This window comes from Elephas maximus, chromosome 2, assembly GCF_024166365.1.
Source record: "Elephas maximus indicus isolate mEleMax1 chromosome 2, mEleMax1 primary haplotype, whole genome shotgun sequence".
Taxonomy (NCBI): domain Eukaryota; kingdom Metazoa; phylum Chordata; class Mammalia; order Proboscidea; family Elephantidae; genus Elephas; species Elephas maximus.
Genome location: NC_064820.1, coordinates 7,041,613 through 7,064,061, shown reverse-complemented (window position 1 = coordinate 7,064,061; position 22,449 = coordinate 7,041,613). Strand labels below are relative to the sequence as shown.

General features: G+C 45.2%; 1 protein-coding gene across 1 annotated transcript in view; it reads left to right on the top strand.

The window, feature by feature from the left end:
• Nucleotides 1-22,449, top strand: part of ADAMTS16 (ADAM metallopeptidase with thrombospondin type 1 motif 16) — a 290,702-nt gene that overhangs the window by 254,242 nt on the left and 14,011 nt on the right. The window contains exons 19-20 of the mRNA XM_049858762.1: nucleotides 18,874-19,075; nucleotides 19,226-19,420. Coding sequence (XP_049714719.1) covers nucleotides 18,874-19,075; nucleotides 19,226-19,420 — 397 coding nt within the window. The remainder of the gene's footprint in view (nucleotides 1-18,873; nucleotides 19,076-19,225; nucleotides 19,421-22,449) is intronic.

Here is a 22,449-nt window from a genome sequence, read left to right as displayed (position 1 = left end):
TTTTTCCACACTCCTTTATCTTCCCCACTTCATTTTTAGAGTCTTGTTCTAAAAATTTGTCAGTATTTTCCTTAAGAATTAATATCCTAAAATTGCTATACTTCCAACATTATGATTCCTTATGACATGGTCTTTACCCTCAAGAGTCATGAAGAGGTAATACAACAAATACGTGATCAGGTCTCCATGAATTTTTTTTTTTTTTTTTTACTTCTTAAAAATGTATATTTACTATCCAGTATTTAGTGGTCTCATCTTCAATCATATCACACTTGACTATTAAGAAATTATTTCCTTGATTTTCAAAAAGTGCATTTAAAGTTTTAAGGCTGTTGAGTAGATAGACTGAGGGTGGCAACTGGTTTTGGTTATTTATTGAGTATTTTGCATGTGCTTAAATGTGTGAGTTTCAAAGAGGCACTGATAAAATATCAAATTATAAAACAAAAATTTTATGGACAGATAGACTCACCACCACACATAATGAGCCTCATAGCCATAGCCACAACTGGGCCACCGATATCTTTCCCTGCAGCACAGAAGCTTCTTGTGGGTTTTCCACCTCCAGCCTAGGGCCTTCCCATCTCATATTCATTCTGTAGTGTCAGCATCTTTCTGAGGTAAATACATACCCAACAGAGGGCCTTGTCTTAGTCTCTTCGTGCTGCCTAACAAAAATACTGCATCATAGCAGCATGCAAGTCCCCACGGTATAATAGACTGACAGACAGGTGGTGGAACTGACAGACCGAATGTTCGTGTTTGTTAAAGGAATACCCTGTATTCATTTATTCATTTCAATAAGGCCAAGGCATTGAAGGGGATTCAAGAGGCACACCAGCAGGTATACTGGAGTGTAACACCTTGAGCCATCTGTGGGCCTACAGTTGGGAGGCCTGGTGGAGGAAGCAGAAACTGAGGCGCCTTCAAGCATGACTTCCCAGAATGTGCCAAGGGCATGACAAGAGGTTTCTAAGGGCGTCTCGGTTGTCTCACTCTTTGGGCAGATGTGTGAGGTGTAATCGCTTCCGTTATTTTTCTGACGATGGCAGCAGGCCTGGTCTGCACTCACTGCATTGAAATTTAACCTGAGGATGCTTGGGAATAACTGCCTCTTGTGACTGTCCCAGTCTTCTTTCTTACTCCCTTCCTGTGAGTCCTTTCAGGTGAGAAGAAATTACTCGGTGGAAAGGACCACTCCTGCTCAGGACAAAGCTTCTGGACCTTCTTTTTTTTTTTTAATTGTGGTGAAGATGTACACAACAAAACATTTACCAATTCAAGAATTTCTGCCTGTATAATTCAGTGTCATTGATTACGTCCTTCACGTCGTGCAGCCATTCTCACTATCCTTTTCCAAACCCTTCCACCAGCATTAACGTGAATTCAGCACCTCCTAAACAAACACTCCCCTTTTCCCCTCTTCCCTCCCTCTGGTAACCACTAATAATCTTTAGTTTCTATATTTTTGCTTATTTCATATAATCGGGATCATGTAGTATTTGTCCTTTTGTGACTGACTGATTTCACTCAGCATAATGTTTTCAAGGTTCACCCATATTGTGGCATGCGTCAGGACTTCATTTCTCCTTATGACTGAGTGTGGCCTTTCTTTCTTTAAGGTTCTTCTTTGCCCATAAAACAGCCTCTCTTTAAAATGTGAAATTCTGATCATAACCAAGCCTGGATGATTTGACTCTTGCCCCCTCACTGCCATGTCTCCCCTTAAGTTATGTAGGGATGGCACTAACCAGAGAGAGCCCCAGGTTGGGTAGCATGGGCTGAGATAAGGTGCCACTCCACCAGAGGAGAGAGTGCAGTGGGCCACAGGCATGTGTTGACAGTGGCTTTCTCTCGGTCCTGAGAACAAGGAGCATTTCTGCGTCTCCTCTAGGACTTTCAATGTGTTTGCAGTATGCTTATAAATCTTTCATTAATAAAGTCAGCATTTTTATATGTCGCTAACTTGGGTTCCACAAGTAGGACAAAATTTCCAAATTGAGCATATGATAAAGAAGAAACAAGCAGTTAAATTAATTAAACATACTTGAGTGAACACATATATTCTTAGGCATAGTTCTCTGTGAGTCAAAGGGCTCTTCCTCATGGCCTTCAGACTCCTTCAGCCCCCGGTACACTGCATACTCAGGAAGTACTTGGGGAGGAAAGGAAGGAGGGAAGTAAACACAAGGTCACTGAGGTGGAGGGGCATGTATCCTCAGCAATGGGCACCAGCAAGGACTCAAAATAGTGAAGAAGAATGTTCTCCTTATTACTGAAAACAGCACTTCTCAGCAGCAGAATGAAGACTGGCTTTTACCAGGATAAAACCAGAAGCAAGGGGGCAACTAAAAGGCCATTGCACAAGCTTTGATGAGACATGGCAAGGGCCTAGACTGGGTCATTGTGAGTGCTGGAGGCCAAGGGGAAGTAGCTTTACTGTGAGACGTGGTGAAATGTGGGAAGGGCTGCTGGAAAGCAAGCCAGGCAGAGTCCCACTTCCGGTGCAGGAGACAAGAAGGGTGGAGACAGCACTCCCTGGGTTGAGCATGAAGGTGGGCAGTGGGGGCCGAGGAGATCTAGGGCCTAGGCTCCATCCCGTGTCAGATGAACTGCTCTGTAGACAGTGGTTTATCCTAGTCTGGAGCTTGACATGGAAGGTGTAGGAGTCATTGACAGAGCTGTGAGAAGATCTCTGCTTCAACACTTGGATGAAAAGTGCGTTAAAATGAAAAATTAAATAAACAGACACACACATATACTTTGAACACCTGTTGTCACTTAAAGTACATCAAAAGTGCTTTTATTTGTTAATTCTGTAAGTTATGTCCAAAGCTACCTCTGTGAGTATGGATCTGCTTATTAAAGGTCTAAGTTGATTTGGGGCACAAAACATGCCCATGATATCTGATTTCCAGTTCGAGTTTCTTTAAAGAAGGGAAAAACTTGTCCCATTTATAGAGTATAAAGCCATTTTACATTTTTATTTATTCTACATATTTTACTGTTATCTCAGCCACACTGAATTTGGTTGCAATTTTGTTTAATGGCTGGTCTCTGCAGTGTCAGTGCAGAGCATTCAGGTGTTTTCACAGAAACAGCGTTCTCTTCTTTCATGCGGCATTTCATCCAGCTACGCCAAATTTAACTACGTTATATAATTCCAGTAACAAGTTCAGCTGGCGTAAACAGACCTGAGGACAGGCTCAGCTGACGCTATGCGAGCCCACGTGTTGCCAGCGGCAGCAGAGGCTGCTGACACCGGGGTGAGGGTTGGCACACCCCGCTGGCTCTCAGCATGGTGTGGGTGGGTGGTGGGCTTGACCAAGGGAATGGGGTTGTGCGTGGGTCTCCTGCACACGTTCAGAAGAGGGCTTCCAAAAAGGCTAGAAATGAACCCCAGGGGCAGGGATGAGCTCATCCCGGCTGGATGTATGGTGGCCAGAGAAAAGTGGGCCATGGACAGATGTGGGAGGTTACCAGAACAGACACTGCTCCAGAGAATATCCCACTATGTTAAGGAGTGACTTTGCTGTTTTTGTTGTGTGCTGTTAAGTCAAATCCAACTTCTAGTGACCCCATGTGATAGAGGACTGCCCCATAGGCTTTTCTTGGCTATAATCTTTTATGGCAACAGATTACTAGGTTTTTTCTCCTGAGGAGCCAAGCCCAGTGGCTTCAAACTGCCAACCTTTCGATTAGCAGCCGCGCGCTTAACCAATGCGCCATCAGGGCACCCTAAGGATTGAACGGTGTCTCCGAAAATATGTTGATGTCCTAACTACTGTACCTGTGAGTGTGACCTTGTTTGAAGGAATAGGGTTTTTCTTTACAGATGTTATCAGTTAGATTAATGAAATCCCACCAGAGTAGGGTGGGTCCTAATCTTATATGGCTGATGCCTTATACCAGAGAAGGACCGACACAGAGACAGAGTCACACAGGGGGAAGACAACACATGAAGATGCTTCTACAAGCAACAAAGGAACACCAAGGATTTCCAGGAGAAGCAAGAAGCAAGGAGAGAGGCAGAGTAGTTCTTCTCTCAGAACCCCCAGGAAAGAATTGACACTGCTAATACCCTGATGGAGACTCCTAGCCTCCAGAACTGTGAGACAATAAACTCCTGTTCTTTAAAGCCCCTCACTCTGTGGTATTTTGTCATGGCACCCCTAGGACATTAAGATACACTGCTTTGTCCTCCTAAGAGTGAAGCACCAAGGAATCTCACCCACGAAGTTCTGTTGGCCCTGCCTAATGGAAAACCAGTCGGGTGCTGGGGTCTGCTCTAGGGGCAGGGTGGAATCTTTTTTTTTTTTTTTTTAACCCTTGCAACTTAATTAGTATCCATTGTTGAGAACACATCCGTGATCACAAACTTCCACGCCCAAACAAAATGTAAGTTTATGGAGCCCTTATACTGTGGAGCCATTCTTAGACATGAATGCCTCTGAGTTCTCAAGCTGGATATTCTGGGAGGCTTAGAAGAGGTTAGAAGAGTAGATATTGTGTAAATGTTGGACGTGATCACCTCAGCTACTCAGATGTCTTCATGCCGAGAAGGGAAGGGGTAGGATTTGCTGGAGCAGCTCCGATCCATCCCAGCTGTTAAGCCATCTTTGGCTCTGGGATAGTCTTCCTTGGGAAGAAATGTAAGCTAAATTGCTATCGTGTGCCGAGAAACCGGGTCACTGAATCTGGGGCCAGATGCCTGCTGCAGAGAACCAGCTTCAAAACCGGGAGGGCTGTACAGAGACAGGGCAGCTTATTTAGCTTAGCTGGGCCTTCCTGATTATCTAGCGGTAGGGAATCTAGGCTTCTGCCTTCCTCTTGAAGAAGAGCCTGCTCACCAGGATTCCCTAGGTCTTTTATTGACACATCCTACTTCCCATAATAGTTGGGGGGGAAAAAAAAAAACCTGCTACAGTACAACTGTAATTGCTGTTGTTGTTTGGTGCTGTCGGTTGATTTTTGACTTATAGTGACCCTGTAGGACAGAGAGGAACTGCCCCCATAGGGTTTCCTAGGCTGTAATCTACAAAAGCAGGCCACCAGGTCCTTCTCCTGTGGAGCTGCTGTGTGAGTTTGAACTGCCAGCCTTTTGGTTAGCAGCTGAGTGCTTAAGCATCGATCTACCAGGGCTCCATAAAACTGTAATACAAGGAATTAAAACAAAAAGTGGCAGAGGTTCAGAATGGCAGGGACCGGAGCCCTGGTCTGCCCTGAAGAGCTGGATGTTGCTTTTCTTAAAGCCACACATGCTGCCAAACTCGTTGGTCGTTGGCACCACCAGTACTGGGGAAAGAGTGCTTGGTGAACATTCCAATTCTCAGCTCCAGCCCCAAGGAAGCCAGGGCCATCAGAGCTCTCGTTCATGAGGAATGGAGTAGGGACAAGGAAGGTTCGATGTTTGAGAGCTCCACCACCCATCTGTGGTGAGGGAGACGCTTAGCCATCATTGGTCACAGGCTAATGGACCAGGGTCTTCTCAACCCCTGATCTGAGAGGTTGTGAAGCCTGTCAAGGTAGAGGGAGGCACCTCCTACCAACAGTGCTCAAATTTGGTTGAAATCTGGTCTAGACTGCTAATTCGCCTTTTGTAGTACCAGCTAAGAAGCCCTGGTGGCACAACGGATAAACACTCAGCTGCTAACCAAAATGTTGGCAGTTCGAACCCACTCAGCAGATCCATGAAAGAAAGACCTGGCAACCCTCCCATCAATACTACAGCCTAGGAAACCTATGGGGCAGGTCTACTCTGTCACACGGAGTCCCTCTGAGTCAGAATCACCTCAACGGCACTAACAACAACAACAGCGCCAGTTGCTACCAAGTCCACTATGACTCATGGCAACCCCAGCCCCATGTGTGTCACAGGAGAGTTGTGCCCCATGAGGTTTTCAGGTGCTGAGTTTTCAGAAGTGGACAGTCAAGTTTTTCTTCCAACTTTTTGGTTGGCAATTTTCACCGCAATAGTTTTATTCCAAAGCAAAGATGTCTGTAATGTAAACAGCTGGCTCACTGGTTGAGTATTGAAGAGATACTAAGAGGGGTGGGTGAGAAGCAATTGTCTCCCAAGGTAGAAATCTGAAGATGGAAAAAGACCCTTGAGGAAAGTAGAGATGAAGACTGAGAGCAGCACTGTTTTGATGTGGGGGTCGGCTCTAAGATTTCTGTCCCCTTCGTTTGTATCTTCCACCAACTCAATGGTCGTTCCTGCTTCTCTTGGCTCAGTGCCCCCAAAATAAGATAAGGCTGGTAAATTAGGCTATTTCTGAAGTCCTTTTCAGCTGTAACACGTGGCCACATCTTTTCCAGTTTTCCTTGGAAACTGGAGAAAGAAGCAGCCACACAAAGAACCAGAGCCTAATCATCTCTTAGGGTCTAATGATTTCCGTTAGCTTTTCTGAGCTGAAGTTTCCCTTTGCGCTAATGGCGTGCAAACACCCCCAGTGTCCTGCAGACAGAAAACCCTCAGATGAAGGATTTTTTGCTGAAACAAGGAATTATTAAGACCACTTGAGAACAGTGAGGTCAGTTTCTTTCATCTGTGTCTCCCCAATTCCATTTTCCCTGTCTTTCGCAAATAAAAGCTTGAAAGGGCTCTCGGATTCTTTTTAAGATAAGATCTGATGACAGGACAGTGGGACAGAAAAACCTGGTAAAAATAGCATGTTGGCCCCTGAAGAGTAAAATTCCACATACGTTTGACTTCTCACAGTTCATAAAATTAACACCCACAGGTCTGGTTTGGGGGAAGCCTCTGATGTCCTCCAGCTTGGCTTTCGTGTGATTCAGCTCAGAAATACTGCATTTCAAGACCAGAACTATTCCGAGCCTGTGCCTGGCTCATTGTAAACCTCTCCTTCATCCCCAAGTCCAACCGAGGAGTACAACCGTTAAGCCTGAACAAGATGAAGGAACTGTCAAGTCGCAAGTCTCAGGGCACTGACTGCAGGCCTGGATTCCTGTTCTAGGTTTCCTATTTCCTAGAGCCTGGCCCCCATTCCTTGCCAGCCAGTTGTCAGTAAGGGGCTTTCATTTCTGAGGTGTCCCAGCAGTCAGCTCAAGGGGCTCTGGCTTGTCCAGGCAGCACCCAGGACATCAATGCAGACAGAAAGTGGCCGAGGAGTGAGCGTTTGCAGATGACTCTCAATTTCTCACGTATTTACTACTTGTGTTAGCCATAACAAATTACCACAAACTTGGTGGCTTAAAAGAATAGAAATCGACTCTCTCACAGTTCTGGAGGCCAGAAGCCTGAAATGAAGGTGTCAGCAGGCCCGTGTTCCTGGATCTGACCGCTATGGAGGCGAATCCTTCTTGGCCTCTTCCAGCTTCTGGTGGTTGCCAGCAGCTCTTGTGTTCCTTCTCTTGTGGCAGCATCGCTCCAATCTCTGCCTCCATGTGTATCTGTGTCCAAATGTCCCTCTTCTTCTAAAAGGGACAGTCATATTGGATTTAGGGCCCACTCTAATCCAGTGTAATCACATCCGCTAAACTTCAGTATATCTGCGAAGACCCTATTTCCAAACAGGGTCACATGTACAGGCTCCAGGTGGACATGAATTTTGGGGGAACACTATTCAACCCAGCACAATTCTCAGTTTTAGAAGGATTTGGAAGTGTTAAGTGCATAGCTTCAGAAGGTAGATTGTGTGAGCAGAGTGCCATCTCTTTGGTGAATAACTCTGGTTTTTCACTTGATTTCTAAGATCAAGTGCTCTTGTCAGAAATAAACTCAGAACACCACTAGCAGATTGCTATGCTGATTTTATAGTCAATTTGCAAATCTAGCATGACATCATTACCGAGTAAATCAGTGCTCCAATTAAGATTTTTAAAGTGCTTATTCACAGTTTTAGAGCCCTAGTGGCAGAGCGGTTAAGCGTTCAGTTGCTAACCAAAAGGTCAGCAGCTCAAATCCACCAGCCACTCTTTGGAAATCCTATGGGACAGTTCTACTCTGTCCCATAGGGTCACTATGAGTCAGAATCGACTCAATGGCAACAGGTTTTGGTTTTTTATATACAATGTTACCAGAAACTTCGAACATAAAAATTTTGATTGGTTGACAGTTATGTCCGAATACATAAATCTTGTAAGCGAGCAGTAAGAGAATAAGAGAATATGTAAATCTTGTAATAGAGAGTGCTCAAACATTATCAAAGCTTAAATAGAAACCTTACTAAGACAATCACAGATTGGTGAGCCATGGTGACAAGACTACTGGAGTCTTGGAAACAGGACAGGTTTGTTAATCTTCTATTATTTTCTAAAAGAATAGGTTTTTAGGAAAAGTAAATGAATGATGAAAGCAGCCCTACTTCTGTTTCACCAAGCCTGATCACCTAGATACAATTATGCAAAGCAAAACAAGATACTTCTAAAGGTAAGTTATAGTTGAAAGCATAGCTATAGGCTTAAAAATTATTTATTATAGTACATACATTTCTAGCATTTAACAAGATAACCTTTAGTGTTGTGTGTAAGAAAACTCTATTCTTGTAAAGGAAAACTTGAAATTTTATTTCACACTCTTAAGAAGCTGGACTTCTGCCTGTTAACTTGCTTGGAGTGTAGCTGGCATCATTTGATACTAACAAAAGGCATAGAACCATAGCAAGTTCCCAAATCAGCAGATGAGGAAAGCAAGCCAAAGGCCCGTGGCCATCTGCCAGCTGAGCATAGGACCACAGACCTTTTCCATCCACATGCTCCCACTGAACCTTAAGCCCTGCTGTGCTCCTTATGTTAACTTTGAACTTGTCTTTTCCTATGATGGTTGTTGTTGGTTGTCATCAAGTCAATTCTGACTCGTGGTGACCCCATATGTGCAGAGTAGAACAGCTCCACAGAGCTTTCAAGGCTGTGACATTTTGGAAGTGAATTGCCAGGCCTGTCTCCCAAGGTAACTCTGGGAAGGTTTGGACTGCCAAGATTTCAGTAAGTATTTGAGTGCTTAACCATTTGCGCTGACCAGGGACTTTTCCTATGAACAAGGCATATTTTTCAAATTGTTGTTGTTGTTAGGTACCACCAAGTCAGTTCCAACTCATAGTGACCCAATGTACAGCAGAACAAAACACCGTGTGATCCTGGGCCACCCTCAGAATACTTGCTTTGTTTGAGCCCATTGTTGTAGCCACTCTGTCAATCTGGCATCTATTTATTGTTGGATATGCATGGGTATCTTTAAAATGTTTCATTTAAAAGAAAAACATAGTAGATCCCGAATTATTTACATACATGAAGATCCTGCTGTTTCATAGGCAGGCCAAGTCCTGTGTCTTCAAACATCATGTCAATACTCTTGCCATCTGTTCACAACAGCCCACTGAGTACTGTGTGTGTAAGTGTACATATTCACGCATGCAAAGGTCAGTTAAGGATTGTTTAAGAACGTGAACTTGAATGATTTAATTAAGAACAGCCTACTCGAGTGTTTTAAAAAGCAAAGATGTTAGCGTGATAACTAAGATGCACCTGACTCAAACCATGATCTTTCAATCACCACATATGCATGTGAAAGCTGGACAATGAATAAGGACAACCAACTAAGAATTGACACATTCTAAGTGAGGCATTAGGTATCTATATCTCAGGAATAGACTGGACCCCTTGAACACTAATGACCTAAGACCAGATGAGTTGTGGAATGACATCAAAGACATCATACATGAAGAAAGTAAGAGGTCATTAAAAAGAAAGGAAAGGAAGAAAAGACCAAAATGGATGTTGGAAGATACTCTGAAAGTTGCTCTTTAACGTCGAGTAACTAAAGAGAAAGGAAGAAATGATGAAGTAAAAGAGCTGACAGAAGATTTCAAAGGGCAGCTCGAGAAGACAAAGAAAAGTACTATAATGACATGTGCAGAGACCTAAAGGTCAGCATTTTCCAAGCTGAAACAACTTAAGAAAAAATTCAAGCCTTGAGTTGAAATATTGAAGGATTCTACAGGGAAAATACTAAACAATGCAGGAAGCATCTAAAGAAAATGGAAGGAATACACAAAATCACTATACCAAAAAGAATTGTTCAATGTTCAGACATTTAAGGAGGTAGCATATGATCAGGAACCAATGATATTGAAGGAAGAAGTCCAGGCTGCACTGAAGGCATTGGCAAAAACAAGGCTCCAGGAATTGGCAGAATGCCAATTGAGATGTTTCAACAAATGGATGCAGCATTGGAAGTTCTCACTCGTCTATGCCAAGAAATTTGGAAGACAGCTACCTGGCCAACTGACTGGTAGAGATCTGTATTTATGCCTATTCCCAAGAAAGGTGATCCAACCGAATGCAGAAATTATCGAACAATATCATTGATATCCCACGCAAATAAAATTTTGCTGAAGATCATTCAAAAGTGGGTGTAGCAGTATATCAACAGGGAACTTCCAGAAATTCAGACCAGATTCAGAAGAGGGCATGGAACCAGGGATATCATTGCTGATGTCAGATGGATCCTGGCTGAAAGCAGAGAATATCAGAAGGATGTTTACCTGTGTTTTATTGACTATGCAAAGGCATTCAACTGTGTGGATCATAACAAATTATGGATAACATTTTGAAGAATGGGAATTCCAGAACACTTCATTGTACTCGTGAGGAACCTGTACATAGATCAAGAGGTAGTTGTTCAAACAGAACAAGGGGATACTTCATGGGTTTAAAGTGAGGAAATGTGTGTATCAGGGTTGTATCCTCTCACCACACCTATTCAATCTGTATGCTGAGCAAATGACCCAAGAAGCTGGACAATATGAACAAGAAGGGGGCATCAGGATTGGAGGAAGACTCATTAACAACCTGCGTTATGCAGATGACACAACCTTGCTTGCTGAAAGTGAAGAGGACTTGAAGCACTTACTGATGAAGATCAAAGACCACACCCTTCAGTATGGATCATATCTCAACAAAAAGAAAACAAAAATCCTCACAACTGGACTGATAAGCAACATCATGTTAAAAGGAGAAAAGTTTGAAGTTGTCAAGGATTTCATTTTACTTGGATCCACAGTCAACACTCACTGAAGCAGCAGTCAAGAAATCAAAAGACGCATTGCATTGGGCAAATCTTCTGCTAAAGACCTCTTTAAAGTGTTGAAAAGCAAAGATGTCACCTTGAAGACCAAAGTGTGCTTGACCCAAGCCATGGTGGTTTCAGCCACCTCTTATGCATGAGAAAGCTGGATGATGAATAAGGAAGATCGAAGAAGAATTGACGCCTTTGAATTGTGGTATTGGCAAAGAATATTGAATATTTCATGGACTGTCAAAAGAAAGAACAAAGCTGTCTTGGAAGAAGTACAACCAAAATTCTCCTTGGAGGCAAGGAGGATGAGACTACATCTCACCTACTTTAGGCATGTTTTCAAGAGAGATCAGTCCCTAGGAAATGACATCTTGCTTGGTAAAGTAGTGGGCGAGCAAAAAAGAGGAAGACCCTCAACAAGATGAATTGACACAGTGGCTGCAACAACGGGCTCAAGCATAAAAACAATTGTGAGGATGGTGCAGGACTGGGCAGTGTTTCATCCTGTTGTACATAGGGTTGCTATGAGTCAGAGCCGACTCAACGGCACTGAAGAACAACAACTGAGGCATTGGCAAAGCATGTTGAATTTACCACGGACTGCCAGAAGAAAGTGTTCAAAAGCAAAGAAGTCACCTTGAGGACTAAGGTGTGCCTGACCCAAGCCATGGTGTTTTCAATTGCCTCATATTCGTGTGAAAACTGGACAAAAAATAAGATCAAAGAAGAATTGATGCCTTTGAAATACATTGTTGGCGAAGAATATTGAATATACCATGGACTGCCAGAAGAATGAACAAATCTGTCTTGAAAGAAGTACAGCCAGAATGCTCCTTAGAAGCAAGGATGGTGATACTTCATCTCTTGTACTTTGAACATATTATCAGGAGGGATCAGTCTCTGGAGAAGGCCATCATGTTTTGTAATTTAGAGGGTCATCGAGAAAGAGAAAGACTCTCAGTGAGATGGGTTAACACAATGGCTTCAACAACGGCTTCAAACATAGCAACGATTGTGAGAGTGGCCTAAGACAGGGCAGTGTTTTGTTCTGTTGTACATAAGGTCATATTATAGACTGAATTGTGTCTCCCAAAAATGTGTGTCAACTTGGCCAGGCCGTGATTCCCAGTATTGTGTGGTTGTCCTCCATTTTGTGATCTGATGTGATCATTGTATGTGTTATAAATCCTAACTTTGAAGACAAGGCTTTGGTTTGGTTTTGTATGATATTAATGAGGCAGGATTGGAGACAGTTATGTTAATGAGGAGGTCTCAATCTACAGGATTAGGTTGTATCTTGAGATATAAAAGAGAGAAGGGGAGAAGGGAGCAGAGCGGAGAGGGACCTCACACCACCAAGAAAGCAAAGCCTGGAGCAAAGCAAGTCCTTGAGAGAATGTTGTGACAGACACATAAACATGTGAAAGCCTTGAGTACTGAAGCCTGATTTTAATGTTGAAAAAGCACCTCCACTTTGTAATTAAAGCTATATTTTATCATATCCTTCATGACACCTAGCCCTCAACCCTGTTGAACTAAATCCAACCATGGATACTAATATCGATCATGGCCTTCTTGTAGATTTTGTTGTGACATGGTTTCCACCCAGTCATCATTCCACGTGTTTATTGAGCCATAAAAGATTAGTTCCTAGGAGGTCAAAGGTTATTCCTGAAAATAGAATGGCAGAGCTTGTGATCTTGAAACTTCAAAGAGAATAAATAGAAGAAAGAAAATAAGACTGAATTATAAGATGGAATTGCCAAAATTTGCTCTCTGAGAGACTGGCTGATGCCAAGTTAAGGAGCAACCCTCCTGTGGCTCTCATTAGCCCAGCAGAGTTCAGGTCCAGATTGGCCGTGTATCTGAATTGTTGTCATGGCACAAGGAGTTGTTTCTGTGGTAACTTCTTGACCAGGTTTTTTGCTCAGGTGAATTACTCTTGTTGGGAAACATTACACAAGCAGAATCAAAATGTTATTTCCATTTTTTAAAAATATGGGAAGGGGGAGTCATATTTGAGTAACAACTAATGACTGTTGATAATTCAAAAACCTGTTGCCATCGATTCCAACATATAGTGACCCTATAGGTCAGAATAGAACTGTCCCATAAGGTTTCCAAGGAGCAGCTGGTGGATTCAAACTGCCAACCTTTTGGTTAGCAGCCAAATGCTTAACCACTGCACCACCAGGCTCTGTTGGTAATTAGGGATATTAAATATTGAAGAAATGATGCCAGGGCATCCTACCTAAACTGTTGTGTGAAAGCCATAATTCCCAACACTTCTCCTGGCAGCACGGAGAGCCTTGAGGGTGTGCCTGTGAGGGAGCCCTTGATGATGGAGAGCCCTGGCACTGGGGGCTGAGTCCTCTCCTACACTGGCTTTGGAAGCCTGACTGATATGGCTTATTACCAGTCACTTACATTATCCAGATTAGTGGACCTAGTAAAACCAAAATAAAGCTGGAGCAAGCATGGCTGCCAGCTCACTACTGAGCACACCTCACTGTGATCATGGGAGCCTCAGACCACAGAACAGAAGCTTGTGTGGATCCTGACTCCTTAATGAGCTAGAATCAAGACTTTTTCCCCAGAGCTCTGCTTGTGAAACAGAACAGACACTTGGCATTCCCACATGTGGTGTGAGTGATCTTCGTTCAGGGGATTTCTTAATGATGGGCAGTTAAGAGAGAAGGGCAGGGGGTGGATGCACACAGTTGGAACAACTCAAGATGGTGGAGACAGGAGGATTTAACAAGGGGGTGTGAAACGCCTGAGATTAGCCAAGATGCCTTTTGCAGCCCCAGTGTGGACACATCAATTATAGTTTATAAGGCTGCAGGATGGAGACAGTGCATGTAAGAAGGGGGAAGGAACAAAAAAACAGCATAAAATAACACAGAGGTAGCTAAGGAGCTATGGATGGGCTCCAAATGTAGGCTCATCGCAGCCACCACAGAGGCCTAGAGCCGATCCTTCCTAATGAGGTCGTGTCCTATAGACAGTTTAACCGGTAATAGAAAAACACTGCTGTTGTTAGATGCCGTCGAGTCGATTCCAGTTCATAGCAACCCCATATGACAGAGTAGAACTGCCCCATAGGGTTTCCTAGGCTATAATCCTTACAGGAGCAGACTACCACATCTTGCTCCTGTGGGGCCTCTGGGTGGATTTCAACCACCAACCTTTGGTTTAGTAGCCAAGCACTTAACCACTGTACCACCAGGGTTCCTTACAAAAACACTAGCCCTGTTGATACTGGAAAATCCAGGCATGTCCATGGCTGATACAGGATCATTCCTACAAGCCTGAAATGATTTCTCTTTATGCTTATAAAATTTTTCATTACAGCCTTTTTTATAATTTTCTGAGAACCATAATGAGATCTGTTCAGGAAAAAAAAAAAAATTACCATGAAATAATTCAAGTTTCTACAAATAGAAGTCAGTTAGTATATTATGGTGCTTCAAAAAGATGCCAAGCAATATGGTGGAGCTGCCTATGGTCTCAGGGTGGAACTGCACTGCATCACATCCAGGCAGCACTGTCCATGTCCCTCTCCCCGTTCTACCACCTAGCCTAATCCCAGAACCTTCAGAGGAATCTAAAAGACGGCTCTAAAATTAGTTGGGTCATGGACACCCTCGAGAATTCGAGGAAAGCTACTCATCATTTTGCCCAGAAATTGGAGTGTACACATCACATATAGAACTAGGACAATTCCTTCCAGAATGCCAAGGATCTGCTGGAGCTTGGGGACTCTGGGCCCTAGGTTAGGAACACCTAGACCACAGGGTCCTTGAGAATATTGTTAAGCCTTGGATGGTTTCCTACTCTCTACAACCAAAGGGTGTAATCCCTTACGATTTCAGTAGTGAAAGTGGTTGCTTCCTCAATTCATTTTGTCTTTATTTTTGTATTTAGATATTATACTATTATTGGTTAAATTGTATCCCCCTCAAAATATGTGTTGTAATCTTAACCCCTATACCTATGGATATAATCCTGTTTAGAAATTGGGTTTTCTTTGTTATATTTAACTAGGTCATACTGGGCGGTAAATCTAATCACTTCTGAGTTATAAAAAGTGTATATTAGACACAGAAATACGTGTACACACTGAGGAAGACAGATGCCATGCGACAATCTCCAAGGAATGCCTGCAGCTACCAACAAGGGAGGAATTAACACAACCGGGACCCTGGATTGGACTTTTAGCCTCCAGAACTCTGAGAAAATAAATTTCTGTTCTTTGAAGCCACCCACTTGTGGCATTTCTGTTACTGCAAAACTAGGCAACTGAGACATATCTTTTGATCCTTGTTGTAAAATGTTAAAGACATGGAAAAAATGTTAACAAAGGTTTTGCAGTAAGAAAAGTGCTTAGCTTAGACATTGAGTCTTAAAAATGCTGAGCAAAAAGTTGCATATACTGCCTGCCCTCAACCATATTAAAGAAAAAAAAATTCACACACACACATACACACATTCCGAGAAACTACTAGAAGGAAATGTGAAGAGATAATTAGGATGGTTATCTCTGAAAAGAGCAGCTGGTTTTCTCTGGAAGGAAGGGTTATGGGTAATTTTTATCTCCTTCCCTGTATTCCTCTATATGTAACCTGAGTTCACAATCTCAGACCTCTAAAAATTCTCACCTAGTGTTATTTTACATGTTTCTGAGAGGCTCCTCAGGAGCTCTGAGCTAGTGCTGTGGCCCTCCATATGAACGTGTGTGCTGGGGTATGGTGTGGAGGAAGAAGATGGGACAAAACAAAACCAGAGGATAGGCTTGGAGCATCTTCACAGATCTTCAGTTTAGCCAGGAGATTCAGGAGAAAATTATTGTTCTATTGACTCAGACTCAAAAACACTGTGGAGTAGAATACAAAGCATATATACTCTGGTGCCCTGCTCTGAGCCCCAGCTGAGACTTAGCTGGGGCAGGACTCACTAGGGCTCCTCTGGACACTGCTGTCTCTGGATGGCGCCATCAGGACCCAAGCTGATGGAGTAGAGACTTGGCATCAGGAAAACATTGGGCTTCCGACCCTCTGAGCTCCTCATCATAGAACAGTCGTGCCCTACTGCCTGAAGAAAGAGGAGCATGGCTTCCTTTTCCTTCAGTGCTACTTTTCACAACTACCAAGGCCGTGCCCCTGGGCTCCAAAGTCTTACACAGAATTTCAGATTTTGCTAAATGCCCCCATCTCCTTCCTCCTTAGCCCACAGGGGGCTGGACAAGTATAGACAGAAGGTACAAAATCAACCCTCTTAGAGTCCAAATGGCTGACCCTGGAGGGGATCACAGCCACAACAGTTGAGGAGGGACTTGTTCCAGGGCCCACTTTGACCCTCTGGACTCTTCCACCCTTAGGTACCTCCCATAGGCCCTCCCTCCTGAGTAAGGACTTCTGAAAACCAACTACTGCTTTGTAAACACACCTAGGCTTGTCAAGACCAGACAGTGGTGCCATGGGGCTGAGCCCAGCCCTGACGCCATCATACCTCCCATCACCTGTGAATTGGAGTACTCTCATAACCAGAAAAGGAAAACAAGTTATTTAGAGAGAAAACATGATTGAGCATCGACCGCTGCCACTGAATTGGAAGAAATATAACCAGACAGCATAAGCCTTCTATTGGAAGAACATGTAATCACTTATGATGTAGTCATACAAATAATAATAATAATTGAATCTGCATGTGATCAAGCCTCTAGCTCCAAGTGGCAAATTACAGGAATTATAGAGGAAAGAGGAACATGTTAAGTAACACCAAGAGGATGTCATTCACAAAACTCTCCAAAAATCGCCAAGGGAGACTCAGTAAGATGGACAATCCTTTTTCTGCAACAAATAAACTGAATAGAAAAATAAACAAGATAAAAGAAGAGCCTGTGGAGTCAAAGAGACGAAAGACATCAGCTAGTGGCAAAGTGTAGACTTCATTTGGATTCTGATTCAAACAAGCTGATCAGATTGACTTGTAACATTGATGAGACAATTGGGAATTGGAACGTTGAGTGAATGTTTAATGGAATTTTAGTTAATTTTTTAGGTGCCATAATGGTATTGTGGTTGAGTGAATGTTTAATGGAATTTTAGTTAATTTTTTAGGTGTCATATTGGCATTGTTGGTTGTGTTTAAAAAAAAAAAAAAAGAATCCTTATTTTTTAGAGATGCATGTAAACTATTTACACATTTGGAATTTGCTGCAAAATTTTACTAGGGTGGAGGGTACGCCTAAGCTGATAATTGTCAAAGATGATGGATGGGGACACAAGGGCTCTTTATTTTTTGCGTGTTTGGAATTTTCCATTAAGATAAAAGTTAGAGAGCAGACACACTGTGCGGAGGTGGGTAATTCCCCACACCACGTGAGCCCAAAAGGCAGGGTAGGGGAGAAGAATGACAGACCTCAGACAAGGAAGTGAGAAGAGACAGGGACCAGGGAGAGTACTGTAGAGCAGAATTGTGCTTGTCTAAAGTAAGTGACCCCCACGTATCTGTCAGTTTGTCGTACGGGGGCTTGCGTGTTGCTGTGATGCATTAACCAGTGAAAACCTTATGAATAGCAGCGGAACATTGATATAGTGCTGGAAGATGAGCCCCCCCAGGTTGGAAGGCACTCAAAAGATGGCTGGGGAAGAGCTGCCTCCTCAAAGTAGAGTTGACCTTAATGATGTGGATGGAGTCAAGCTTTCAGGACCTCTATTTGCTGATGTGACATGACTCAAAATAAGAAGAAACAGCTGCAGACATCCATTAATAATCAGAAACTGGAATGTACGAAATATGAATCTAGGAAAATTGGAAATCATTAAAAATGAAATGGAACACATAAACATCAATATCCTAGGCATTAGTGAGCTGAAATGGACTGGTATTGGCCATTTTGAATCTGACAATCATATAGTCTACTATGTTGAGAATGACAACTCAAAGAGGAATGGTGTGGCATTCATCATTAAAAAGAATGTTTCAAGATGTATTCTGAAGTACAATGCTGTCAGTGATAGGATAAAATCCATACACCTACAAGGAAGACCAGTTAATACGACTATTATTCAAATTTACACACCAACCACTAGGGCCAAAGATGAAGAAATAGAAGATTTTTATCAGCTGCTGCAGTCTGAAATTGATCAAATATGCAATCAAGATGCATTGATAATTACTGGCTATTGGAATGCAGAAGTTGGAAACAAAGAAGAAGGATCAGTAGTTGGAAAATATGGCCTTGGTGATAGAAACATTGCCAGAGATTGAATGATAGAATTTTGCAAGGCCAACGACTTCTTCATTGCAAATACCTTCTTTCACCAACATAAACAGCGACTATACACATGGACCTCACCAGATGGAACACACAGAAATCAAATTGGCTAAATCTGTGGAAAGAGACAATGGTGCACCTTAGTCTTGAGGGTGACGTCTTTGCTCTTCAACACTTTGAAGAGGTCCTTTGCAGCAGATCTACCTAATGCAAAGCGTCTTTTGATTTCTTGACTGCTGCTTCCATGGGTGTTGATTGTGGATCCAAGTAAAGTGAAATCCTTGACGACTTCAATTTTTTCTCCATTTGTCATGATATTGTTCATTGGTCCAGTTGTGAGGATTTTTGTTTTCTTTATTTTGAGGTGCAATCCATACTGAAGGCTGTGGTCTTAAAGAAGTCTTTTGCAGCAGATTTGCAGAGCAGAATTAGACCTCTGGGAAACTTGCAACTAACAGTAACTACAGGCTTGTGGGCAATGGATGGGGCACTGCTGGCCTCTGTTGTGTGGACGTGGCCATGGCCCCACTCCTTGGGTCTCTTGTCCCTCCAGCTGGTCCATCGGGAACTGGAGTGCCTGCAGCCGGACCTGCGGCAGTGGAGCTCAGAGCCGGCCTGTCCAGTGCACACAGCAGACCCACTACAGAGTGGAGCCAGTCTCGGCCAGCCTGTGTCCTCAGCCCATGCCCACCAGCAGACAGCCCTGCAACACCCAGAGCTGCCCACCTGCCTGGAGCGCCGGGCCCTGGGCAGAGGTAACATGAGCACGTGAAGTGAGGGAGGTGCTGGGTCCCTTCCTGTGGGATGCAAAGCGAGATTATCCCCAGGGTCCTATAGGAGCTGTCGTCTTAGCGACTGGAACACAGGCTAATTTGTGGAGCTGACTCCTCCCTCTGCCTGCGCAGTGTTCCCGAACCTGCGGGAAGGGGTGGAAGAAGAGGTCCGTGGCCTGTAAGAGCACCAACCCATCCGCCAGGGCGCAGCTGCTGCCCGACGCCGTCTGCTCCTTGGAGCCTAAGCCCAGGACTCACGAGGCATGCCTGCTGAAACGCTGCTACAAGCATAAGAAGCTGCAGTGGCTGGTGTCTGCCTGGTCTGAGGTAGGTGCGGCCAGTCTCAGGTAGGGGCAACCAGTCCCAGGTAGATGTGCTTGTTCCCAGGCAGGTACACCTGCTCCCAGGTAGATGTGCCTATTCCCAGGTAGGTATGCCTGGTCCCAGGTAGATGCACCTGGTCCTGGGTAAGTGCTCCTGGTCTGAGGTAGACGCTTCTTATAACAGGTAAGTGCCGCCTGGTCCCAGGTAAGCACTCCTGGTCTGAGGCAAATGTTCCTGGCCTGAGGCAGATACTCCTGGTCTGGGGTAGGTGCTCCTGGTTTGAGGTAGGTGCTCCTGGTCTGAGGTAGGTACTCCCAGTCTGAGGCAGATGCTCCCAGTCTGAGGTAGGTGCTCCTGATCTGAGGCAGATGCTCCTGGTCTGAGGTAGGTGCTTCTGGTCAGAGGTAGGTGCTCCTGGTCTGAGGTAGGCACTCCTGGTCTGAGGTAGGTACTCCTGGTCTGAGGCAGATGCTCCCAGTCTGAGGTAGGTGCTCCTTATCTGAGGTGGGTGCTCCTGGCCTGAGGTAGGTGCTCCTGGTCTGAGGCAGATGCTCCTGGTCTGAGGTAGGTGCTCCTGGTCTGAGGTAGGCGCTCCCGATCTGAGGCAGGCGCTCCCGGTCTGAAGCAGATGCTCCCGGTCTGAGGCAGGTGCTCCCGGTCTGAGGCAGGTGCTCCCGGTCTGAGGCAGGTGCTCCCGGTCTGAGGCAGGTGCTCCCGGTCTGAGGTAGGTGCTCCCGGTCTGAGGTAGGTGCTCCTGGTCTGAGGTAGGCGCTCCTGGTCTGAGGTAGGTACTCCTGGTCTGAGGCAGATGCTCCCGGTCTGAGGTAGGTGCTCCTTATCTGAGGCAGATGCTCCCGGTCTGAGGCAGGTGCTCCCGGTCTGAGGCAGGTGCTCCCGGTCTGAGGTAGGTGCTCCTGATCTGAGGTAGGTGCACCTGGTCCAGATAAAATGGGTTAGACCTGCGTCTTCTCCAGGCTGCCTCTTGCTTTCATCATTTATCTGGTTCCCTCTCTTTGCCCTGGGTCTCTGTGCTGTCCAAGTTTCTGCTCCCCTCATTTCGGGCCACCCTTCCAGGCCTGAACCCACCCCCAGGGCACTCCTCCTGTCTCCTGGGCTTTTGAGTCGTGTCTGTGGAGCCCCTGGTCCTGAGGCCCCAACGCCAGCATCACTCAGTGCTGAGCAGAGGTGCCTGGGTTGGGGGCTCTCAGAGTAAGAACAGGGCGCACTCCTCCAAGCTCATGGTGGGCTGTAGGGACTCACCTACCTCCCGAGCAGCTGTAGGTGTTTCTCAGGATGCCCTCTCTGGTCAGAGCCGGAAGAAGGCGAGCTACTCTGGAAAGGAGGACCCACTTCCAGAGACAGGAGTGGATGAGCAGTTTTAAACCTCCTCTGCTGGGTTTGCTGAGACTCGCTGATGCAGCCTCTGGGGCTGCCTGGAGCCGCTCTGGGGGAATCACACTTGGAAATGTCTGCAGTGTGAAAGGCTTTGTGATGGGATTTAACCCAAGGTGGGCCAGGCCCTGCATGGGGTGCAGACCGCTGCCCTGGGCCCAGCACAGCCTCCCACACCGGGGCAGCCTCGGGGGCAGCAGGCAAGCCCCTCATCACTGGTAGAGCATGATACCAGAAACCAACTGCTGTCACATCGACCCCAACTCCTGGTGACCCCCTGTGTGTCAGGGTAGAGCTGTGCTCCATGAGGTTTTCAATGGCTGATTTTTTGGAAGTAGATTGCAGGCCTTTCTTCTGAGTTGCCACTGGGTGGGTTTGAACCTCCTACCTTTCAGTTAGCAGGCAACTGTGTTAACGGTTATTACCACCCAGGGACTCGAGGGGACACGCATGCACATGCCCACACACACACACTCACACGCACATCAGCTGCACACACAGGTGCACAAACACGTGTACTCACACATACACAGACCAAAAAAGCTGCTCTCTCAGATGTGGCCCTCAACCACCGGCAGAGGACTCTTCCAATTCGGCCTCCGTCCTGGCATCAGGGCACACGGAAAGCACACCTGTAAGCCTAAGGGTGGTGTGTGAGTCCAGAACCAGGCAGGCACACAACCTGCGGCCTCCTCCACTCACATAACCTCCAGGCACTTCAGCCCAGTGGCCCTTCAGCACTGCTCAGCACCACCCACTGGGCCCTAGGACAAGTCAGCAATGCTGGGCACACCCCAGGCCCCACTCAGGACCCCCCTCCGCAGGAGCCCCCTCCCCAGAGGCCTCTCAGCACTCCCCTGTCATGTGCTGCGCAGGAAGTGGCCCCAGCCTCCATCTGGCCTGCCAGCTTCCCCAGAGCCTCTGCTTATGCCAGGGTTTCTGGCAGCAGGGACAGCTCAGGCTCACAGAGGCCTGGGGGAAGCATGGATTTGCTCTCTGTGGGTGTTCCTGGTCTTCATGGCCAGCACTTGGCTTTCTAGGAAGAACCTGTATGTCTGAGTTTCCTCTCCCTGCCCCTACCCTAGGGGCCATGTCACACTTGCAGGTGGGTGCTAGTGACCATGGTCTGTGCATTCTGATAGACCACAGCCCCACATCCACATTCTTCCATGCAATGACAGTGGTGGAATTACCCCCTTCAGGGTTTCTGACTGCCCTGCCCACCTTATGCCCATTAATGGTATGCCACTAGGACCTCAAGATCTTTTATTTATTTATTTTGATGGATGGGGAGGGAGAAAGGCCTGACTGGGTTTTTATAAACATTAGACAAGACCAAAAAGTCAGCCACTGAAAACCCTGTGGAGCACAGTTCTACTCTGACACACATGGGGTTGCCATGAGTTGGAATAGATGGCGACTAGAAGAGACAAGATAAAACGTGAATTCCTTAGTACAAGTCTGACATATAGTATGAACTCAATAAATTGGAATTTCCTTTGCTGTTTATTTAGGTCACTTTTTTATCTGGAAGAGATCGAGTACTTAGTGTAACTTAGATATCAAAACATACAACCAAGAAAAAATATGCTGCTTTATGTAGGATGTGCTGAGCATCCAGTATCCCAGAATTGCTACAA